The sequence below is a fragment of the Nilaparvata lugens genome, chromosome 13 (genome assembly GCF_014356525.2).
Source record: "Nilaparvata lugens isolate BPH chromosome 13, ASM1435652v1, whole genome shotgun sequence".
Classification (NCBI taxonomy): Eukaryota; Metazoa; Arthropoda; class Insecta; order Hemiptera; family Delphacidae; genus Nilaparvata; species Nilaparvata lugens.
Genome location: NC_052516.1, coordinates 19,210,331 through 19,229,598, shown reverse-complemented (window position 1 = coordinate 19,229,598; position 19,268 = coordinate 19,210,331). Strand labels below are relative to the sequence as shown.

The window sequence follows — 19,268 nt, the reverse complement described above, 5'->3', positions numbered from 1 at the left end:
GCTCCACGATAATGTTCCTTAAATTTGATTTATCTATTTATTCAGTTATTTACAATTGCACTTATATGAGAAGGCACAACAGACTTATGCCCAATCCCTTCTCAAATTTATACTACAGCCCAATTTCTTTATTTTATGATAATTCGTAGTACTTTCCGGGCTGGTTTTACCTCTTAATTTTATTCCCCATATTATAGGGAAACATATTCTTTTTGGTTTAGATATTCCAAACTTAATGTGATTACCAAAAATCAAGACGGCTCTATAGAGAGTCATAGCAAGACCTTATGCTCTAGCGCAATAATTCCATGCGTTTAAACGGATCTGTTAGAGCTTCCTCGAAGTCAATCATTTTTTCAACTAGTCATCCTATAAAAGATATTGCCTCCAGCACAAATGAGTACCAGACATGATTGATTATTCAAATAATTATGCCTGTCAATCACTGGATTCAAAGAATCATTTTTTTCCATCAGTCATGCATTTCAACTAATTTCAGATTGCTGTAGTGTGATTTACTGTAGACGGTCAGTATTCGTTATGACCGTAAACATGAAACTTCATCAACACTTTACATGAAACTTATGCTGACAATTAGAAGTGGAATCTCATTGTAGAAAATGATGATATTCGTATTCTAATATCTTTGACTGTCATCAGCAGTGCATTTGCATCCAAGGTCAAGAGCCTTGAGCATTTGTATGCGAGAGAGAAATTCACTTTAATCTGTCAGTATTCCTTATGAATAACGTCGATTCTTACCATTCAACCAATGCTGAAAGTTTCAAGTGAATCTCACTGTAACTTGGATTGGCAGCGTTGTTTAGACGGAAAGCATTAATGTTGTTTAAGAGGATAACTGACAGATGAAAGTGAATCTCATAAGAACATTACAGCCTTGATCCACCGCTGGCGATTCCAAAGATAATTTAGCAGGAAAATATACAAAACCGGTCTTGTTTGATTACAACTTGCAACGATGTAACTTGGTGTGGTTTTGCGAATATTTTTGTTTTAGAGATTTATTTTTAATGTGAGAAGCAGAGAGATGAGCATCTGAATCATGCTGTGTTGTCAGTGCGGGGTCAGAGTTTGAACTGAACGTGTGTGCAGTCTGATATGAGATAATACGTGCCTGTGATTTCTCTGAGTTTTTGTTTCCGACAACGTAAGTTATCGACTGTTATTGTCTCAAACTCTCATAATAAATTATTGTATAATAATATATGCTTCAGTTGATATATTATTTATATTAAATAAGTTTAATTTTAACTGGAATAGAGTTTAAAAAGAGATTAGGTTGATAAGAGATAATATAAAGGTCTAAATCATTCTCATTGAATAATTTTCAATTCAATGTGTTGCAAAGTAATAGTGGAGATTAATAATTATTATTAGTAGTAGGTACTGAATATTAAGTACGGTATGGTTTACTATGGTTTGTGATTAAGTGTAGTCCGTTACCTCCGTGTTATACTAACTGTTTCTGTCCACTTCTTTTTATTAGACATGCTGAACAAGGATTTTTATTTTCCGCAACTATGCTTAAAATATGAAGAGTTGGAGTTGAGTAATTTTCACAGTATTAGCATATCATAGATTAATCAATCTATGTTTAATGTTACCTAAATTTGGGAGAGGAATAGTACAAGGTATCCTTAGAAATTCGACTGAGTTTTTATTTAATATTCTTATAGTTTCCCCCCCCCTATCTGTGCTTTTTTGTAAAAGATAATAATAATTATGGCTATTCTTTAGTTTGTACTATTTTTGCATTATTCACAATATTGGTATTATGGCAGGCATGCTATAGAGTTGAATATTGTAAAATTAAGTTATTAAAGTTCTCAACAACGTTAACGTTATCAACTTCAACTCAACTTATTTCTATGGACATGAAACTAACACCACTCTGACGAATGATTTCTTTTGTATTTTATATGGATGTTTTTCTCTTTTCCTGGCAACATTAAGGGAACTCCAATAAATTAGCTCATATAATTTAGATACCGCCTTATTATTAGTTTGAATATAACATGGGTTTTATTGACAGCGTAGTACCTCTATTCTTCAAATATTACAAATTTTTCTTGAAAGCTTTTATTGATTAAAATTTCGGTAGAATAATCTTTATTTAGAATGACCTACGCTGTATACGGTTTGTTCTCTATTTCATTAATATTCAACTTATGAATGATTCTCAGTTTCAAATATCGACAAATAATAAATTATTGATTATTATCTATATAGCTACAAGCTTCAATATCATGTAGTTATTGTAGTATTAAAATACAATTTATTGCATTTTACAAGTTATTGTAACTAAGTTTTAGCTAAGTCAATAACTAAGTTATTGATAAAATACAATAAACCATAATTTTTTATGAACAATAGAGTAATAAACTTGTAAGGCAAATTTTCTTGGGGAATCCCCGTAAAGATGTTAAAGGTCAAGGATGATCTATAAAACCAATCATAGTCATGTGTTCTTCCTCCTTCTCATTCTTTCTTTACTCCTCTTTTTCTTCTTATTCTACTAAGCTGGTTCTGCGAAAACGTTTTTCTTGATCACTATTCCTTCTCAATATAATCAGAGGAATTTCCTTCCCAGTTCTCAATTAATTTCCTTCTGTCTATGTGAGGAAGGAGGAGCATGAGAAATAATAAATAAAGGAAAGAATGTGGATAGACAGAAAAAAACATTAAAATATGGTATGATTAACTATATTAAATTAATTACATGATTGTTTATTAGATTTATCTATCTGTATTGTACTGGTCTTGATTATATTATGAAGAGCTGTATTAATTCAAAATCATTTTAAATATAATATAGTAAATAAGGAATTTTTGAATTCGTGGATAGAGCACAAGATTTCTTTTTCTTGCCACGCCAATTATTGAACAAAAATATATTTATTTATTACAATTAAATTTTATAAAACTTTAAAGTGAAAAAGCACTCACATTCTTTGATGTGGCGACGTCCGTTTCGTGCTGGTATCGGACATTTTCAAGCCAAACAGGAACTCTGGAAAATATTTCCTCTAACAGGAAATATTTATTTATTTTATTGTAGCATTGTTGTATTTATTGGTGAATAAATTTGATTTGATAATATATCTAATTTATACAATGTTTAATGATGCGTTGCATATAAAAATGTAGGCTAAATTGAGAAATTATGACGATACTATGACTGGAATATTTTTCATCAAAACGTATCATTTTTCAAAATTTACGGCAAACATGATGTGAAATTGTATTCCCTGATATCTTTACTTGTTAATTCAATCTGACAAGAAGATCAAGAGAGCCTCACCGGCATAAAACGAGTTTGTGGGACTTATTTTTTAATTTATGTTTTTGTTAGCAATTGGATTTATATCAGGACATTTTTGTCCAAATTTCACCATACCTATTAAAAAGCCGCGAAATCTTAGTCTTGTATCCTAGTTGTGTATAATTTCTTATTCTTTAATCATTATTAGCATTGTTTTCACATCAATGAACACATTAGATCATAAAATAAAATTGTAGCCCAAGCTATGATAAAATATTATAATGTAGGTCACCTACTAATACACTTTCGACTTTCTTATCAAACAGGTTCAATTCAATAAATAACAATTTGAGAAATACTTCCAAAGCATTGATAAATCGATATCATGCAATTGCGCATCACTCTCAATATAAGTGTAAGTCTTAACAATTATCATGAATTTATGATAATTAAATAAATAATAATAATAATAATAATATAGAATCCATGCACTTAGCGGGACTTGAACTCAAAATTCAATCATTCTTCTATGTATCCCTTGATGAACGCTTTCAGATTTCTTAACAAATAAACATATAGAAACTAAATTGTAGCAATGCAAAATTATTTGTAACTTATCATGTAGATAAATTGCAATTCCAGCATACAAAGCTCTCCCCTCTTCACTCACAGATCATGTTCTAATTTTTACTTTTTTCTGCAACTCACAGGGAATTTGTCAACATGCGACCAATCCTAGCGGTGACCCTGTTTGTCTCCGCATTGATCCAGTCATCATCAACCGATGACTACGATGACAGTTATGACAGTCATCGAGCCAAACGCGCTCCTATAGTGGGGGGATATCCGGCCTCCAGTCCGCCACCCCCGCGAATTTTGAATTTCGACTACGAGGACAATGACCCCGTTCAACCCAGGCCCTCGACCTCGACCACAGCTGAGCCGGACTTCGAGACGGTCAATGACGATGCTATAGTGTTCACAAGGCGGGGCAAGAGGAGGGCAGAGGTGGTTGGTACTAAGGAGAGTGATGGACATTACTCCTTCAAGGGCATCAAATATGCGCAGGCGCCTGTTGGCAGGTATCGGTTCCAGGTAACTAAACTAAATTATACACTTTTGTTTAATGAAATATGAAATTACTATCAAGTACGGTACCTATTCCTGTAAAAATAAATAATAAAATATAATGATTGTAGGCCTGGTTTTTAGAACACTTAATAAATCTATAGGTTTAATTGAAAATGGAATTTATTCCCCTATTCATGCCATATTATTCCCCAACATAACCTAATAATTATACTTGACCAATAATAATAATATTATTATTATTATGGAAAACATAAAAATTGAAGCCCACCCCTGAGTAAAACTAGTTACTCACACATCGATTCTTGGACGTACGATTTTTGCCGTCCTTATGAATTCTATTAGATTAAACGGAACTTGACAAAATCATATGTTCAATCTTATAGAATTTATAAGGACGGCAAAAAAACGTACGTCCAAAAATCGATGTGTGTAACCACCTTAAAACAGTGCAAAGTTGTTTTTATTATAATAATTAAGAAAACTGGTATAAAACTATTGACTATTCCAAATCATTTGTGTGATGAGACATGAATTGGAATTGAGAATAACGATTTGAATATTCAACAATCATTTGTATGATGGAATAAAATTGAGAAAAACGTTGTTGATTCATGATTGAATGAAATCCTATGGGGATAATATTGTCACTGGACCGGACATATTTCACTGATACTGATATATGTGGGAATCCAGCTTCAGTGTGAGCACAACTGTATTTAAAAATAAAATTTTGAAATACTTGGGCCTATAGTGATTTTCATTACATACGAATATTTTATTACATATTGATTGATTCTTTATCACAAATCACAATGTATTGCCAGGTCTTGCAAGACCCATTGCATACTTACACTACATTATACAGTAATGGAAACAAATTAAAATTTAATCAGTGTAATAGGAATGAGAGTAAACACGACATAAGTATTTAATACCTTAAGAAAGGTTTTTAATAACTTGAACTATACAGGTTTCGAATTGGAATGAGTTTGTTTGGAGACTTAGTAACAGTAATAACAAATTCAAAACATATGTTGTTATACTACATTCTTCCCCCCAAAGAGTTAATGAATGTAGTCATTCAAATAATTAGGAGGTCTTCTATTTCTAAAACTTCTTCTTGGATATGTATTTTGATTTTCTTGTCCAGTAGTCTGTTGTCTAGGTTGTAAGCTCTCGGCAGTAGTACTAGTTTTGTTTTCTTGGTTTTGGGTTGTTTGAGGATTATGGAAGTATTCAAGTTCAGGTTCGGAACTTGGTAATTGAGAATTTTCATCATTTTCAGAATCGGTTTGTTCTTCGTGATCTCTGTTTTCGTACTCTCCAACTGGAGCAAGATGACGTGTTGATACTGTGGTTTCTCTTCCATCAGGTAGCTTTACATGTGCATACTCAGCATTTCCATGTAGAAGTTGGACATCTTCAACAAGTGGCTCATATTTAGATGTTTGATTGAATTTTTTTAAATAGACAGGGCTGGAATTGAGAAGCCAAGAAGGAGCTGAAACACCATTGTTTCCAGATCTACGTGGGTGTAAAAACATACGATCATGAGGAGTTTGATTTGTGGCTGTGCAAAGTAATGTTCTTGTTGAGCTAAGAGCATCTTCTAAAACTGACTCCCATTGATTTATTTCTAAATTAAGTGATTTTAATGCTAGCTCAATCGTTTTCCATAGAATACCATTATATCTTTCAACCTGTCCATTACCTGCTGGTTTTAAGCAGTGGTTCTGCTAGTTGCAATTCCATGCGAGTTTAGGTAATTTTTCAAGTCTTGACTCATAAATGATGTTCCTCTGTCTAAATGTATGTAACTAGGAACCCCAAACGTAGAAAACAGGGTTTTCAGTTTTGATTTAACTGTAGATGATGACATGTCTGGACATGGGAAAGCAAAAGGGAACCGTGAAAACTCATCTACTATTACCAATAAATAACGATTTCGACTTGATGAAGGCAGAGGGCCTTTGAAATCGATATTTAGCCGTTCAATGCAGAAGTGGCTTTAATCAGAGTCCCTTTGTGTTTGAAGAATTTGGGCTTGACAGCAGCACACACTTTGAAGGAGTTTGTTATACGTCTGATTTCATCAATTGAGTAGGGTAAGTTTTTACTCCGAACCCAGTGGTACAACCGTGTTATGCCTGGGTGGCATAGAGACTCATGTAAATCAACTAATAGATTTTCCTGATTTCGGATTGAAGAACATACTCTAGACAGAGCATCAGCAGCCATATTATCTTTGCCAGGTCTATATACAATATCGTAATGAAAACAAGACAGTTCCAGTTTCCACCTCATTATCTTTTCATTTTTCACTTTACCATGACGGTTGTTATCAAACATAAAAGCTACCGACCTCTGATCAGTAATCAGCTTGAAATGTTTGCCAACCAAGTAGTGACGCCATTTTCGCAGTGCTTCTACAATGGCTTGTGCTTCTTTCTCAACACTTGAATGTCTTTGTTCTGCTGGTGAAAGTATCCTTGAGAAGAATGCAACTGGACGGTTTGATTGAGTCAAAGTAGCAGCAATGGTGCTCTCAGATGCATCAGTTTCCACAATGAATTGTGCTTCAGGGTCAATGCAGCTTACTACAGATCCAATTATTTCACTTTTTATAGTTTCAAACGATTGTAACCCTGCTTTAGACAAGGGAAATGCAGTACGGGCAAGAGGAATCACCTTAGTGGCATAATCTGGTATTAGTGATGCATAATGTGAAAACATACCAAGGGTCCTCCTCAGCGATGCAGTGTCTCTAGGCGGAGGTAAATTTTTCAGTGGTTCCAATCGGCTGGGGTCAGGCTTGATAGTTTTGTTAGATATATGATAGCCCAGCAAGTTGATCGATTTCAGTGAAAATGAAGACTTCTCATTATTGATAGTTAGGTTGTATTTGTTTGCAGCGTTGATAAACTTTTTCAAGTTTATATCGTGTTGCTCCTGTGTTTTGCCACAGATTGTAACATCATCAAGGTAAGCATAAGTGTCTTGTAGCTGATCAGACCGTATAACTTGGTCAATTACACGTTGGAACACTGCCACTCCATTAGTGACCCCAAACGGAATGCGTTTAAACTGGTAGAGTTGACCACATGCCTCAAATTCTGTATAGTGCTTTTCTTCTTTCCTTATCGTAATTTGGTGGTATGCACTTTTCAAGTCAATAGTACTGAAAAACTCATAATTTGCAACTTTGTTTACAATATCATCGATTCTTGGTAGTGGGTAAGCATCCAGTAATGTAAAACGATTTATAGTTTTGGAGTAATCAATGTCCATTCTTTTTCTATGATTTTCATTTGTAACCACTAACGCTTGAGCTCTCCATGGAGAAATTCTGGGCTCTATAACATCGTCTTTAAGCATTTTACTTACTTCATTTTCAATAAACTTCAAATCATCCTTACTGTGTCGATGATATCTGATTGCAATTGGTTTACATTCCGGTTTTAAATTAGAAAACAATGACACCGGTTCTACAGTTGAGGCTGCCACGCTGCATAAGGTTAACTGCGGCTTTTTTCCACCAAAAACTACTTTAATACTTTCATGGTTTTTCAAAATATCATGTCCAACAATTATATCCGCACAAAGCTCTGGTAAGACCGAAAGATTTGCTTGTTTGTAACAGTGATCAAGAATGACAAGATCTACTAAGCATTGTCCTGTTATATTGGATGTGATTGATGCAGTCGCCATTGATACAGTACCCCTACCTTGTCTTATAGGAAGACCTAGGTTAAGAGCAGTAGAATTGTTTATAAAACTCAGAGAACTCTCTGTATCTAAATACAGAACAGAACAGATAATAGATATATGTAGATGAGTAGATAACTTCTAGAAACATATTAAACTATTTATAAGTATCTAACGTGTAAACACTTTACACTTTTGTTAAAACATTTTTGCTGTAAACGTTTGATATTCCGCATGTAATTCAATGTTGATTTGTAAAAAAACAAAATTATTATTTTTTGCCAGTGAGAAATGTTATTGTTAACGTTATATGTTCTATATCATTTTATATAAGACCTAATTTTATGTGGATGATGATTAATTTGATAAAATTTTTCAGAGGCCAGTGAGGATGCACTTGTCTGGAAAGATATCAGCCACCAAATTTCCCCCGCCTTGCCCCCAGCCATATCCCAACAATAAGGGATACATTGGAGAGGAGGATTGTCTTTACTTGAATGTCTTCACTCCCAAGGTAATCAACATTGAAGTATGTCGAAAATATTTTGAAAGTGCCTATAAAATAATGAAGTAAGACTTCGGATAGCGTTAAGTGAACTCTATTTCTATGTATTATTCGAAGTGCAAACATTGATGTGTTATGTGAAGTGTATGTATAAATTGTATCGTATGTTGAAAATACAAGCTGTTTTATTTATTTATTCATACAATGCGGGAGGATTCATCAGGCATTTCTTAGAAAATACATCTATCCCTAATTTCAAATGAACAATTCGAAGGTTGTGTTATGCTCATTTCTCATTTACACATAATTTTCAGTCCAAAATAATCAAACCAAAATTTCAAATTCATAGATTGATACTATTTTCTGCGTTGCAGATTCCTCTGCGTGGTCAGAAGAAGTCTCCAGGTTTGCCAGTTATTTTCTGGGTTCATGGCGGAGGTTTCAGAAGGGGATCCTGCTCCCAGTATGACCCGAGGAATTTGGTCAACAAAGGAGTTGTCGTGGTCACCATTCAGTACAGGCTTGGATCTCTCGGTGAGTAGAGCAGCTTTTCAAGTAAAAACCAGACCATATTAAGCGTATTTTCAAGCGCCAATCCAATCAGCCAATCAGAGAGCTTCCTAGCCTTCCGACTCTAAAAGTTCTGTCTGAAAACACCTAAAAAACTATTAATAAGGTCTGGCCTTACTCTACATAAAAACCAGCAAAGATATTAAGTCAAAAAAGATGTATTATTAATTTGAGTTTGATTAATTCTTCTTCTTTTTCATTTTCTTCTTCTCATTTTTCCTCCTCCTCCTCCTCCTCCACCTTCTTCTTCTTCTTCACCTCCTCCTTCTCTTTCTTCTCCACCTCCTTCTATTTCTCTACCCCTTCTCCACCACCTTCTCATTTACCTCCTCCTTCTCCTTCTTCTCCACCATCACCTCCTCATTCTCCTCCTCCTCCTCCTCCTCCTCCTCCTCCTCTTCCTCCTTGTACTCCTCATATTCTTCTTCTACGTTTCGATGTTGGCCACCATGCATATGCCAAAAGATTGCTGCCATTTGGAACAATTCAATGAATAACATAATATACTAAACCAACACCCTTTGCAGCATTTCACAAAAAATAATATTCTCTCTCTTTTCGGTCAGGTTACCTGAGCACGAAAACGAAGGAGCTGCCTGGCAACGTGGGCCTGTTCGACATGAACGCGGCGATGCGCTGGACGCGCGACTACATCCGTTTCTTCGGCGGCAACCCCAATCGCATCATCGCCTCCGGCCAGGGCTCCGGTGCCAGTGCGGCCGGCATGTGCGCCAACAACCGCTATCACAAGGATTCTGTCAAAGGTACCCCGAAATTGAATTGAATTTTTTTTTATTTACCAAAAAATACACACAAATCTTTACGAAAAATAAAAATATTCCACTGCACTAAATTAAAGCACATACATAAAAATACAGAAATCAATTAGGAATAATGACATTAGATATTATATCATTAGCAAATATCCTTAAGTATAACATTATAGAGACAATAAATATGAAATAGATGATCCTTCTAACATGGTGTATTATATTATTAAATACAAACAAGTAAACACAAACCAACTCTGTACATACAGTAAAGGACAACACAAAATAAGCTATAGGATATTCATCAATTTTGGATTCCATCACGAACTTCAATTATTATTTCACTACTAATACATTATTATTAACAATGATCTTTCTGAACTTTCAATTGAAAGTTGCTCATGTTCGAACCGTGATCTTTTGACTAGCAAATCATCTTCTGTGTGATGAAGTAACCTGCTTGTCTGAGTAACTTTTCAACCAAGTATTACAAAAATAGACTGTTATTCATTGTAAATTTTTAAGTAATTTTGCAACACAGTTTACGTGAGACATAATAAACAGAGTATACAAAATTATTAGAATCTCTAGCTGACGGGAACAGATCAAGCCAGAGAGTACTGTTCTTGAATTTTATATAAATTTATCCTACTTGAATAAATAATGTTTATATATTTACAGGTATATACAAATCTTTACAAAAAATAAGAATATTCTACTGCACTCAATTAAAGGTAGCACATACATAAAAATACAGGAATCAATTAGGAATAATTATTATTATAATTAGGAATAATGACATTAGATATTATATCATAAGCAAATATCCTTAAGTATAACATTATATTGTTAAGTATAACACTATCCTCTAGCTAAATCAATATTGCCTGGTATTCATTCACCAATCATATATTATTTATTAGATGAAGCAAACAAATACAACATTCAGAAAAGGAATGAAAGGTTACTGTCCAAACTTGGGGTCAGACCATACTGAGCATTTTTCAACCGTTTTCAGGCGGCATTTTTAGAGTCGACAGGGTAGGAAACTCTCCCATTGGCTGCCTAGTTTGGCGTCTGAAAAATTGCTTTATGTTGTCTGGCTCTTATTCTATCACTAAATCTTCTAATGAAAAGTATTGTTGTTGTAGGTGTTTTCGCGATGAGTGGATCATCGGTGTCGTCGTTCGCAGTGGATGACAAGACAGAGCAGACGACCAAGGAGGTGGGGGCACTGAACGCCTGTCAGGCCGAGCAGGGAACTGCATTCGTCCGCTGCATGCAGGCGTTGCCTGTCGAAAAGCTCATAGAAGCTGATAACCAGTATCAGGTATGTGTCATTTCCTCTAAACAATATTAAATTAACTTATTTTGTGCTTCATTGTAAAAAAGAATAAATAAATGAAATGAATAAACTAGCAGGGACCCCGCGTGTTTTGTTACGGGAATCAATATTCTACTTTCTTAACGTTTGTAAATAGAAATTCATCCTTTCCACAAAAATATTAAATTAATTAGCAGGGCCCTCGCGTGTTTTACTACGGGAATCAATATATTACTTTCTTGACGTTTATCAATGAAACTTTATTCTTACCCCTAAAGCAGCCTGCTCACTTTAGTAGCTTCCACTAGCTGCCCCGGGAAAGCGGAATTGGAAATGTTCAAAAATCATGAGATTTCCAATGCTGCTTTCTCGAGGCAGCTAGTAAAGGCTATACTATATTGTGCAGTATATATATTATTTGTTGTATTTATGTCTCTACCATGTGTGCAGATTGCTTAATAATATGACTACAGTGTATATTTTCCTTAGAGAACAACTTTCTAAATTTTGGAGGCTATAGTGACCAGAAATTTAAATGTACCGTATACACTTTTCACTTGATGAGAATCATTTATCAGAGCACTTTCCATTCTGATACAGTTTGAAGTACATAAAGCTACAACACAAAAAATAGTCGAAAACTGAAAATCATTCAATTTCTACTTTAAATTAGGAATGGGAAATCTTTACAACTTTCTACATTTTTTCATGACAATTGAGGAATGGAAATATTGGATATCATTACTCTTATTAAGAATAGACCAGATATCATTGTTATTATCAAGGCTACTACACACATTCCATGCACATGGCAAATTTATTTGCGTTATTCTAAATTATAGGGCTGTTTGCACAAAAGCCAGTTGAATTTTAACCGTGATTAATTTTATAAGAACCAATCAGAGAAGGCGATTTCGAAAAGACGGCTTCTCTAATTGGTTCTCGTGAGATTAATCACGGTTAAAATTCAACAGTCTTTTGTACAACCGGTACTAAGAATTGAATCAAGTTGATCCACTCCCACAACCCTACACTACACTAGTTACATGTCAAGTTTTATTGATTATTGATAATCTGTTCAAATTAAGATGATTACTTTAGAACATATTATTGTTCATGCAGTTTTTGTGAATTTTATCAAGTTTCCCACGATGAATAATATTGTAATAATTTTCTAATCTCAGGATCAAAAAGTGCAGAGTGACGGCCCCGTAAAAGCTATGGCGACTCCTCTGAATCCAAGTCCAACAGTTGAGGGGAAAAACGACGGCCGATTCCTGCCGTTCTTCGTTCAGGTGCCTCCCATTGAGACCTTGAAATCGGGCAAATTCCTCAAGGTCCCCTTGTTGACCGGTGTTACTAAGGAGGAGACCAGTACTGCTGTCAAAGGTATTACAACATAACAATTATTATATACTTTGTATTGCTTTTGAAATTATGATAAATTTAATTTCAAAAAAATTGAAAACTGTTTTTCGAGATGTTGTAGAATCGTCCAGTAATTCAAACATTTCGTAAAAAATAGAATGAGAAAATGATTCACATAATTTCTAAAACTATCCTTTGATAATTCAATCTTAAGTTGATAAAAAACTTCTGTCTAATATAGGAGATGGAATTTTACTAAATGACTCATTGAATAAAGGGGCTTGAAGTCTAGTTTTAGACTGAGGACTAGTTTTAGACTCAGAAGAGCCGAGGGGTAGGTGCTAGGGTAACTAGGTACTCCAGTAACTAACTAATTTCTACTAAAAAGAAAAAAAACGTGAAACCATTATCAATTTCAAGTCAACTAATTATCATTCTACAACCGAACTACCATTGGTAGTGGTCTAGTAATTAACTATTTCTCAGTTAAAAAGAAATTCATAATAAATAAATAATTCAGATATAATTATACTTATTACATTTATGAAGGGGGCTACAACCTGTAGATAGCGTTATTTAATATATTTTTGCCATTTTTAATATTGTCAAAAATAGATTGCAAGGGGATGATTAAATTGATAGTGATCGTTTTGAACTTTTTTATTCAACGAAACGTTCAATAATTATTATTGTTCTATATTTTATGTTTTAACTGGTCTATAATTGTTTTGATCAATTTTTTTATCCTTTATATTTGTTTTATCACAGGTTCTCTCTTCAACCAACTGCTGGGTAAAGCAGCAGATGTGACTCAGCTACTAACCGGATCAATTTTCAAGGAGCTGGTCAATGTGAATACAGGACTGTATTCGAACGGATCGGTCAACCCAACTCTCGATACACTCTTTTCCAGCTCCAATTATATTGATGCTGTCGGAAAGAGTCTTTCAGCGGCTGCTTCTTCAATTGACAAGTTGATTGAGGTAATTGAATTAAATTGAAATAAGATTATTTTCATAATTTGGAAAGATGTTTTGCAATAACATTATTCAATATTATTTATTTAGGTCCATTAGGTTGGTTTATTCTATGAATTGAACTAATTATAATTAGAATAATTATTTATTTCTGATTCAGATTAAAATCAAGTGATTATTTTTCATTTTCTATTCCAGGCAACCACAGATGCTTTATTCAATCTGCCAGCATTCTTGACGTCTCAACTATGGACGAAACACTCGAAAGCCTACATGTACCTTTTTGATCATCAGTCGAAGAAATCAACTGGAAAACACTTCTTGGATGGCCTGCCTTTGGTGCAAACATCGGATGACGTTCCTAGCAAAGGTCTAGTTTTAGTTTATTCACTCTTATATCGTTATACTGCATCACATAAATAGGTACCCACATAATTTATATTTTCATATTACGATGTTCTCCATCACATAATAGAGCGATTGACTACTTATATTTTGATACACTCCATCTCATTATTAGACCTAGTACCTACGTTATTTATTTATATAGTATATCAATATACAAATCACTATAAACATATATACAAGGTGATTATAAAAGGTATTTACAACTTTGAAAGTACCGGTACATAAATATTTATTGAAATTACTTATTTTTTCACAAAATATTTCAATTTTAAGGTGTGGGTGTTATTTTGGTTCGATGTGACAGCCGTTGGTAATGCGACATACATCCCACCGATAATCGATTTCTTGCCACACTCGTACCAGCATATCAGGCGTAACTTGTGCAACCGCAGCGATCCGAATGTGATCCGATTTCGGAGGTCATTAAGATTGTCTGGTAGAGGCGGAACATAATCCTGATCCTTAATAAAACCCCAGAGGAAGAAATTCATCGGTGTTAAATCCGGTGAGTGAGATGGCCCTGCATGATAAATCCAGCGAATTCGAAAGCAAATGTCTAGAAAATCCCAAAGTTCTCCGTGGAAATGAGCTGGTGCACCGTCGTGCTGAAAGTAAAAGGGCACTTAGTTGTTCATATTGTTCAACCTGACGGTGCACCACCTCATTTCCACGGAGAAGTTTGGGATTTTCAACTTCGCTGGATTGGCCGTACAGGGCTAAATTGCATGGCCATCTTGCTCACCGGATTTAACACCGTTGGACTATTCCTGTGGGGTTTCATTAAGGACAAGGATTATGTTCCGCCTCTACCAGACAATCTTAATGACCTCCGAAAGCGGATCACATTCGGATCGCTGCGGTTGCACAAGTTACGCCTGATATGCTGGTACGAGTATAGCAAAAAATCGATTATCGGTGGAATGTATGTCGCATTACCAACGGCTGTCACATTGAACCAAAATAACACCCACACCTTGAACTGGAAATGTTTTGTAAAAAATTACACCTTTCTCAATTCTGTAAGTAATTTCAATAAATATTGATGTGCTTTCAAAGTTTTGAAGTCCTTTTATAATCACTCTGTATATGTATGAAGCTAGATTCCCATATATCAGTGACAATAAAGTTGCCTGGTACACTGAGAATATTATTCCCATAAATTCTTATGGGAACTATTTAGGGGCACTCGCTCAGTGATGCTGAGTGGGAATAATCCTGTTAGAACATATGAAAATTATATTCTCAATATGCCAGACACTTCCAGTGTCACTGGTATGTGGGGATCCAGTTTTAGAATTGATAGAATAAACAACAGCAAAACAGTGAATTTAAAGCTACATCTATGAAAGCTTCTCATAAATCGCAACAACCTCTATAAACCTAATCTTTATGATATTCAATTGAAGCATCTTCACATTAAAAGAGCAATCTGGAAGTAATTTTATGTATTTATTGAAGTGAAGTAAGTTTACAAACTAATAGAAATTTAAAAATATTTCTATTTATTTTCAATGTATAAAACGAAGTAAAGTTGTGAGAAACTATATTTTATGTCAACTATAATCTATATTATTTGTTTTTGTAGGTCTTGGTCACGGTGATGACTTGATATATCTGTTTGAGCCGTGCTCCCTCCAGGGAGAGCCAATTCAGAGTGCTAAGTTGACTGCTGAGAGTGACAAGAAAGTACGAGAACATTTTACCACAATGGTCGCCGAATTTGCCAGATCTGGGTAAATATTCCATGATGGATCATTTCTTTCCATGTTATATTTCTATTACAAGCAATAATGTTCACAAAATCAGTGAAAGTTGTTAATTTTTTACGCAGGTAAAAAGTAAATTCATATGGCTTTTGTTGGTGGGGAGTCCCTTGTGGGAAGGTCCCCCCTCACCTGAATATATCATTTAAGCCGTCAATGGGCCTCACGACTGTCATACTTTAGCCGGGACCGACAATTAACGCGTCCATCCAATAACACGGGAGTGACCTGATTAAAAACTTTTAGTGATGAGCGGGTTTGAACCCGGGATCTCTAGGCAGATCTTTATTTACCATAGCTATTATTATTCATGAATAGAACTTTCTAAATTAGTATCTATAATTTCCTCTGACCATAACGTGAATCTTACTATAGTGAGGTCCACGTTATAATGGCAGTGGATGAAGATAGAAGAATAGCGATGCCGATTCTCTGCATTAATTAATTATATTTCTACACTGTCAAAAACATAATTGGCATCGTTGTGGACCTAGAAAAGGATAGTACCACCGACTTTGTCGAATGATAGACAAGGATAGCAAGGTTCATCAAATACTGTCATTATAACGTGGACCTCACTATAGCCTATAGATTTATCATTAGAAAACAATATTTATACCAGTACAACGCTTTCATTGGGGAATATTAGACGAGTGGTTTTCAATTGCAGTGGCAAGAGTCATATTTATTTTGTATGTAGGACAAAAAATCCCAACAGTGGCTTGTAAATAAATGAATGAGTTTTAAGGAGGATTCCCACATGAGTAATGAATCCCACATACTATTGAATGAATGAAGTTTTATTCCCAAATGTTAAGGCTCATTTCCATCATCAGTCACATTATTCCAAAATGTTAATATGAGTTGTGTACTTATAAGTTTAAAGTTAATTTCTACTGTATTATTGATACATTATGATATAGTGCCAAATCAACCTTTCAGAAGTGCCTAGTATCTTTAAATTGTTAGTTATAGGTATCTGATGAGATGTTTTTTTATTTTGTTGTATTGCTGATGTAAACAATAAAACTTGAACTTGAATAATATTAATACAAAAAAGTAAAATACATGCATATCAAAAACAAGTTTATAATATACAGAACTGCATAGTCACGAATCAAAAACCAAATTTAATATTACTTACTGAGAAAAATACAATCCAGCACGTAAGATGCAACTTACGGACCGCTGGAGTGAGTCTAACACACTATTTTACTAAAGCAATAGAATGGATTGAAAAAAGAGAAAAGAATAAATAAAATAAAAAAGAGAGATAAAAAAATAAAAGCATTTTTGGGCTGTAACAAAAAAAGGAGATTAGTATTAAATTATTAAAGAGATGATGCAAATTATAGGATATGTGGGAATTCGCCTATGAGTTGCACACATTAGTGACAGTGAAAGTGACCGGTACAGTGAGGATATTGATCCTATAAGTTCAAATGGGATTATTCACACTCGCTAGGCCGCGCTGAGTGTGAACAGTACAATCAGACAGAACTTATAAAAAGTGTATTCTCACTGTAACGGTTGTGTAGGAATCCAGCGTTATTCTCCTTTCTCCATTAAAAAAACAAAATCTTCATGTATTGTTTACATTGGTAAATTTAGTGGATGAGTGGATTTTTTTATTGCAGCGTCAAATAATATAGTCTTGATACAGAATCAATAATTATATAGTCTTCTGAGGGGTATTTCATCTATTTCTCTATTACAATTATTGTAATTAAATTTCATGTTGTATAAATGCATTTTTGTGGTAAAAAATAGTTGAATTTTCCAATTTTGTCCTGCAGGGAGCCGAAAATCCCGACCGCCGGCGTTCGCAGTTGGAGACCGTTCGACGCGGACACCAGCGAATACCTGCAACTCTCAGACAAGCCGGCGGTCAAGACCGGTTTCCGCAAGTGCCAGATGGCGCTATGGGCCGGCCTCGGTGCGACCTTGAAATCAGCAGAGTGTCAGCTGTTGGGCGCTGGCGAGCTCGTCAATAAGCTGACTGGTCTCCCTTCCACCGACCTGCTCGATCCCATCGTTAACACAGAGGATGTCACCAACGCACTCACCAATCCGCTCAAAACGCTCACTAACAATCCTGTCACCAAGGTCGGCGAAGGTCTCCTCACTAAGAATCCTGTGGGAGGGCTGTTGGGGTTGGGAGGGGGAGGAGGAGGGGGAGGAGGAGGAGGAGGAAATACACAGGGAGGTGGAAAGCAAACCACAGCCAAACCTAGTGCTCTGGGTGGTCTGGGAGGTATATTTGGATAAGTCGAATTTTGCAAAATAAATTGGAAAATCATACAACAGGTCTCCATATTTATGCTATCATCAAACCTAATTCCTTTAGGGCCCGGTCACTTATAGATCGATCTGCGATCAGTTATCTATGATCCTTGTATTAAAAAGGTTCCTATATCTATTCAAAATATGCGATATTGATATAGAAACTCAAATGAGATCGCAGTTCGCTCTCTACTGTGTGCCTGGCCTCTTAGTGGTTTGCAATATGTGTGTGGGCGTACAAGAAAAATGCACCAATTTCTCCAAACTTTGATCTCTTATTAGTTTTCAATTAAATCTTTAAACTATGAATGTTAAATAATCAATTATTATCAAACAAATATATAATTTCTTTCAGTACCGGTATGAAATTATTTTGTGAAAGATCACTATGATGAAATATTATGATTGATGTTAGAAATTAGAAATTGATTTCCTGAAAAATTTACTTTCATGGACTTGGTGGATTTTCCTTGTATGCCCACAAATGTGAATAATCAAATTCCAAAGGATTAAATGGAAGGTTGAATCAAATAAACTAACCTTTTATCATACAAAAACAGGTCTAAATGGATAATATCATAGCCAGCTCTAATACAAGGCCCCGGCCTTCGATATTGCAACGTCGCAGTGTAGGCCTAGAATCATGATTGGTGAAAAATATCAGCTGGTATTTTTAATTTTTTTTCCACCAATCATGTATTAGATTCTAGGCCTACACTGCGATGTTGCAATATCGTAGGCCGGGGCCTTGTATTAGAGCTGGCTATGATAATACGCTCATGGTTTGTATTGATGATTATTTTATTGTTGCATCTCTACTCTGCGAGAATAATTTGGTATGAGTTCACCTTTCACTATTAATGCCTTTATTAGAAAACTAGTGAGTTCCACTTCATACTGCCAGCATCCCAGCTACAAAGGCCAAAAAAACTATTGAATGTTACAAAAATGTTTTGTTGGCATAGGATTACATATGTATATAATATTAATTTATAATTTTTCTATTTCCCATTATGTGATGAGAGTATACATCTCTTCTAAAACTGTGATTTTTCTTCGTATAAGAGAAGTGTGAATAATAGTGAGAATTTCCAATTCTACAAACAAAGGCTCACAGTGAGTTAATCCAACTGATTCCAACATACAATATAAAATGGTTTCAAGTTTAATTGAAAATTGAATTTAACTGGATCATCACTTTAATTGCTGAGAGAGACATT

General features: G+C 34.8%; 1 protein-coding gene across 1 annotated transcript; it reads left to right on the top strand.

Annotated features, from left to right (window-relative positions):
- The first annotated feature begins 502 nt into the window (after nt 1-502).
- On the top strand, nt 503-18,071 carry LOC111058842 (cocaine esterase). The gene is made up of 11 exons (XM_039439992.1): nt 503-1,168; nt 3,994-4,378; nt 8,460-8,594; nt 8,960-9,119; nt 9,722-9,919; nt 11,077-11,255; nt 12,434-12,638; nt 13,386-13,600; nt 13,793-13,964; nt 15,588-15,735; nt 17,562-18,071. The coding sequence occupies exons 2-11, from the start codon at nt 4,007-4,009 to the stop codon at nt 18,031-18,033; spliced, it is 2,256 nt and encodes a 751-aa protein (XP_039295926.1). The 5' UTR covers nt 503-1,168; nt 3,994-4,006; the 3' UTR covers nt 18,034-18,071.
- The last annotated feature ends 1,197 nt before the right edge of the window (nt 18,072-19,268 follow it).